The 2,196-nt window shown below is 38.6% G+C and overlaps 1 protein-coding gene across 1 annotated transcript; it reads right to left on the bottom strand.

Moving 5' to 3' along the window:
• On the bottom strand, nucleotides 1-1,240 carry LOC111409865 (zinc finger protein CONSTANS-LIKE 2-like). The gene has a single exon (XM_023039951.1). The coding sequence runs from the start codon at nucleotides 1,186-1,188 to the stop codon at nucleotides 139-141; it is 1,050 nt and encodes a 349-aa protein (XP_022895719.1). The 5' UTR covers nucleotides 1,189-1,240; the 3' UTR covers nucleotides 1-138.
• Nucleotides 1,241-2,196: the final 956 nt, after the last annotated feature.

Genomic DNA, 2,196 nt, shown 5'->3' with positions numbered 1-2,196 from the left:
TGAATGATAAAATTATAGTGTATATGTATATGTGCTTAGCGGGAGCTGCAGAATTGATTTGTACAAATCCTAAAAGAAAATTCCTTAAACTTTCTTTATAAAAAAAAAAAAAAAAAAGCTTTTGATTCTTGCATCGGCTCAAAATGAGGGTACGATGCCATATCGAGTACTATCGACTCTTAGACTTGTATAGAACATTTGATCAATATCTGTTCTTTTTGCAAATCGACCTTTGATCCGGGGTCGGGTTTCTGCATAGGCCTTCCTCGATGCATATCTAATTGTCTTCTCGAACTTCCTCATCTTCTTCTTCTCCCGATACCTTAAGACGCGGGCCTCTCGGTCCGTGCCAGAAAGTTGTGTTGGCATCTGGATAGGTGAATTTGAGAAAAGATCAACTGTGTCTTTAGAGGGTCTTTGCTGGGAGACTGATGAAGAAACTTCACTCAATCTTGATTCTGGTACAACTCCAATATCCATAACTGGATAACCGTAGCCATCATTGGAGATATCAAACTCGATCCCTAACTGAAAACTGTTTAGATCAACCTCTTCTTTACCCTTTGATCCATACTGAACTGGCACAACACTATCACTACCGTACATTTTTTTATCATCATCAGGAACATTATAACGTTGCTTCTGATTGTTGTACTGATCATCAGTGAAGTGAATTTCTTGACATGAATTGTACTCATTCAGGTCTAAATAAGCATCAACTTCATTGTTCACTTGATTTTCACTATTCTTGACAGGGTTTAGCAGTAACCATGAAGTTGCTTCTTCCATCTCTTCGTCTGCATCGGTTTCACCAGTTGGAGTCATTATTAATGCACTTGGGGAGGGGGCGAGGGGGCCGAAGAGTGAGCCTGGAATCGGCAAAATGGGGACGCGTTGGTGGCGGCGTGCTAGTTGGTTGGCCGAGTGGATGTCAGCATCACAGGTGGTGCAGAGGGATGCGGCGTCAGCTTTGCATAAAAAGGCAGCCGGAGCACGTTCACAGGCTTCACACACCCTCACGCGCTCGTGCCGAGAAGCCACCGGGTTGGCGGCATGGATGCGGGCGTCGCAGCCAGTGCACAAGTAGGCCGTGTCGGCCCGGCAGTACACAGTACACGCGGCGGATTGGCACGTGTCGCATATACGAGCCCAGTTGGTGCTGGTGTCTCCATTTTTTTCATTCAACATTTCTGTTTAATTATTCTGTTTGCCTGATGAAAATATACAGTGGATGATTTTTGGGATTATTAATAGAGTGAACTGAAGGGTAACGTGGGAACTAATGCTAGACCAACTGGGGGTGGAGCCTTGGGATAATTCCCTGAATGACACGTGGCAACAAGATAGTGGTTAAGAAAAGTCGTCAAAAATCTTGTGGTTGACGGGAGTTCTTGTGGGGTCCATATAATTTGGCATTTTTTGAGTCAATTGATGTTGGAGGATCTGAGTTGTCAAGTTCAAGTGGCTAAGCTTAAACAATTTTCTTATATAGCCCCGTTTGATCCACATTATTGAAAAAATGAGAATGAAAAGTACAGTCGTTATGCGCTTCACATATGAGATAAAAAGTCAAATATAGTGATTTAATGTGATAGATAACGATCATATTTTTTATTTTAATGAGATAAAAATGGGGCTCGTCATAGATTAAAAATTAGAAAAATGAAAATAGTGTAATTTGAGCCACTATCCAACCTAAGTTCTAATATAGAATAAGTCAAATCTTTTATTTATATGTAAGAAAAAGTTGTATGTATAAAGTTAGAGAATAACAATAATAAAAAATTATTGAAAAGACTATTAACTATTACACAATAGACGTTATCATGTGTTTAAGCCACATATTTTTGCACTTTATACATGATTTTGTTCATATGAAGATAGAAAGTTTGAGGTGAGGTGAAGAGGAAAGAGATAAGGAAGTTGTCTAAGAGGGCAAGTGAATTGATAAGAATTTAAGTTTTAGAAATGTTTGAGATATTTGGTTAAAGTAATTATTTGAAAAATAATGCTATTTAGTACCAATTTAGGTGACGATATGGGCTCAGTTTTAATTATCTAATGAAGTGAAGACACATTTAACTCATTAGACAAGTTTTGATGAGCCTCCATTGTCACACAGACGGATGTTAGATAACATTATCCTTATTTAAAAATCATTTTTCACTCACAATGATTTTCAATCACACATTCTTA

This window comes from Olea europaea, chromosome 2, assembly GCF_002742605.1.
Source record: "Olea europaea var. sylvestris chromosome 2, O_europaea_v1, whole genome shotgun sequence".
Taxonomy (NCBI): domain Eukaryota; kingdom Viridiplantae; phylum Streptophyta; class Magnoliopsida; order Lamiales; family Oleaceae; genus Olea; species Olea europaea.
The sequence above is the reverse complement of the archived record's forward strand: the minus strand, read 5'-3'. Positions and strand labels throughout refer to the sequence as shown.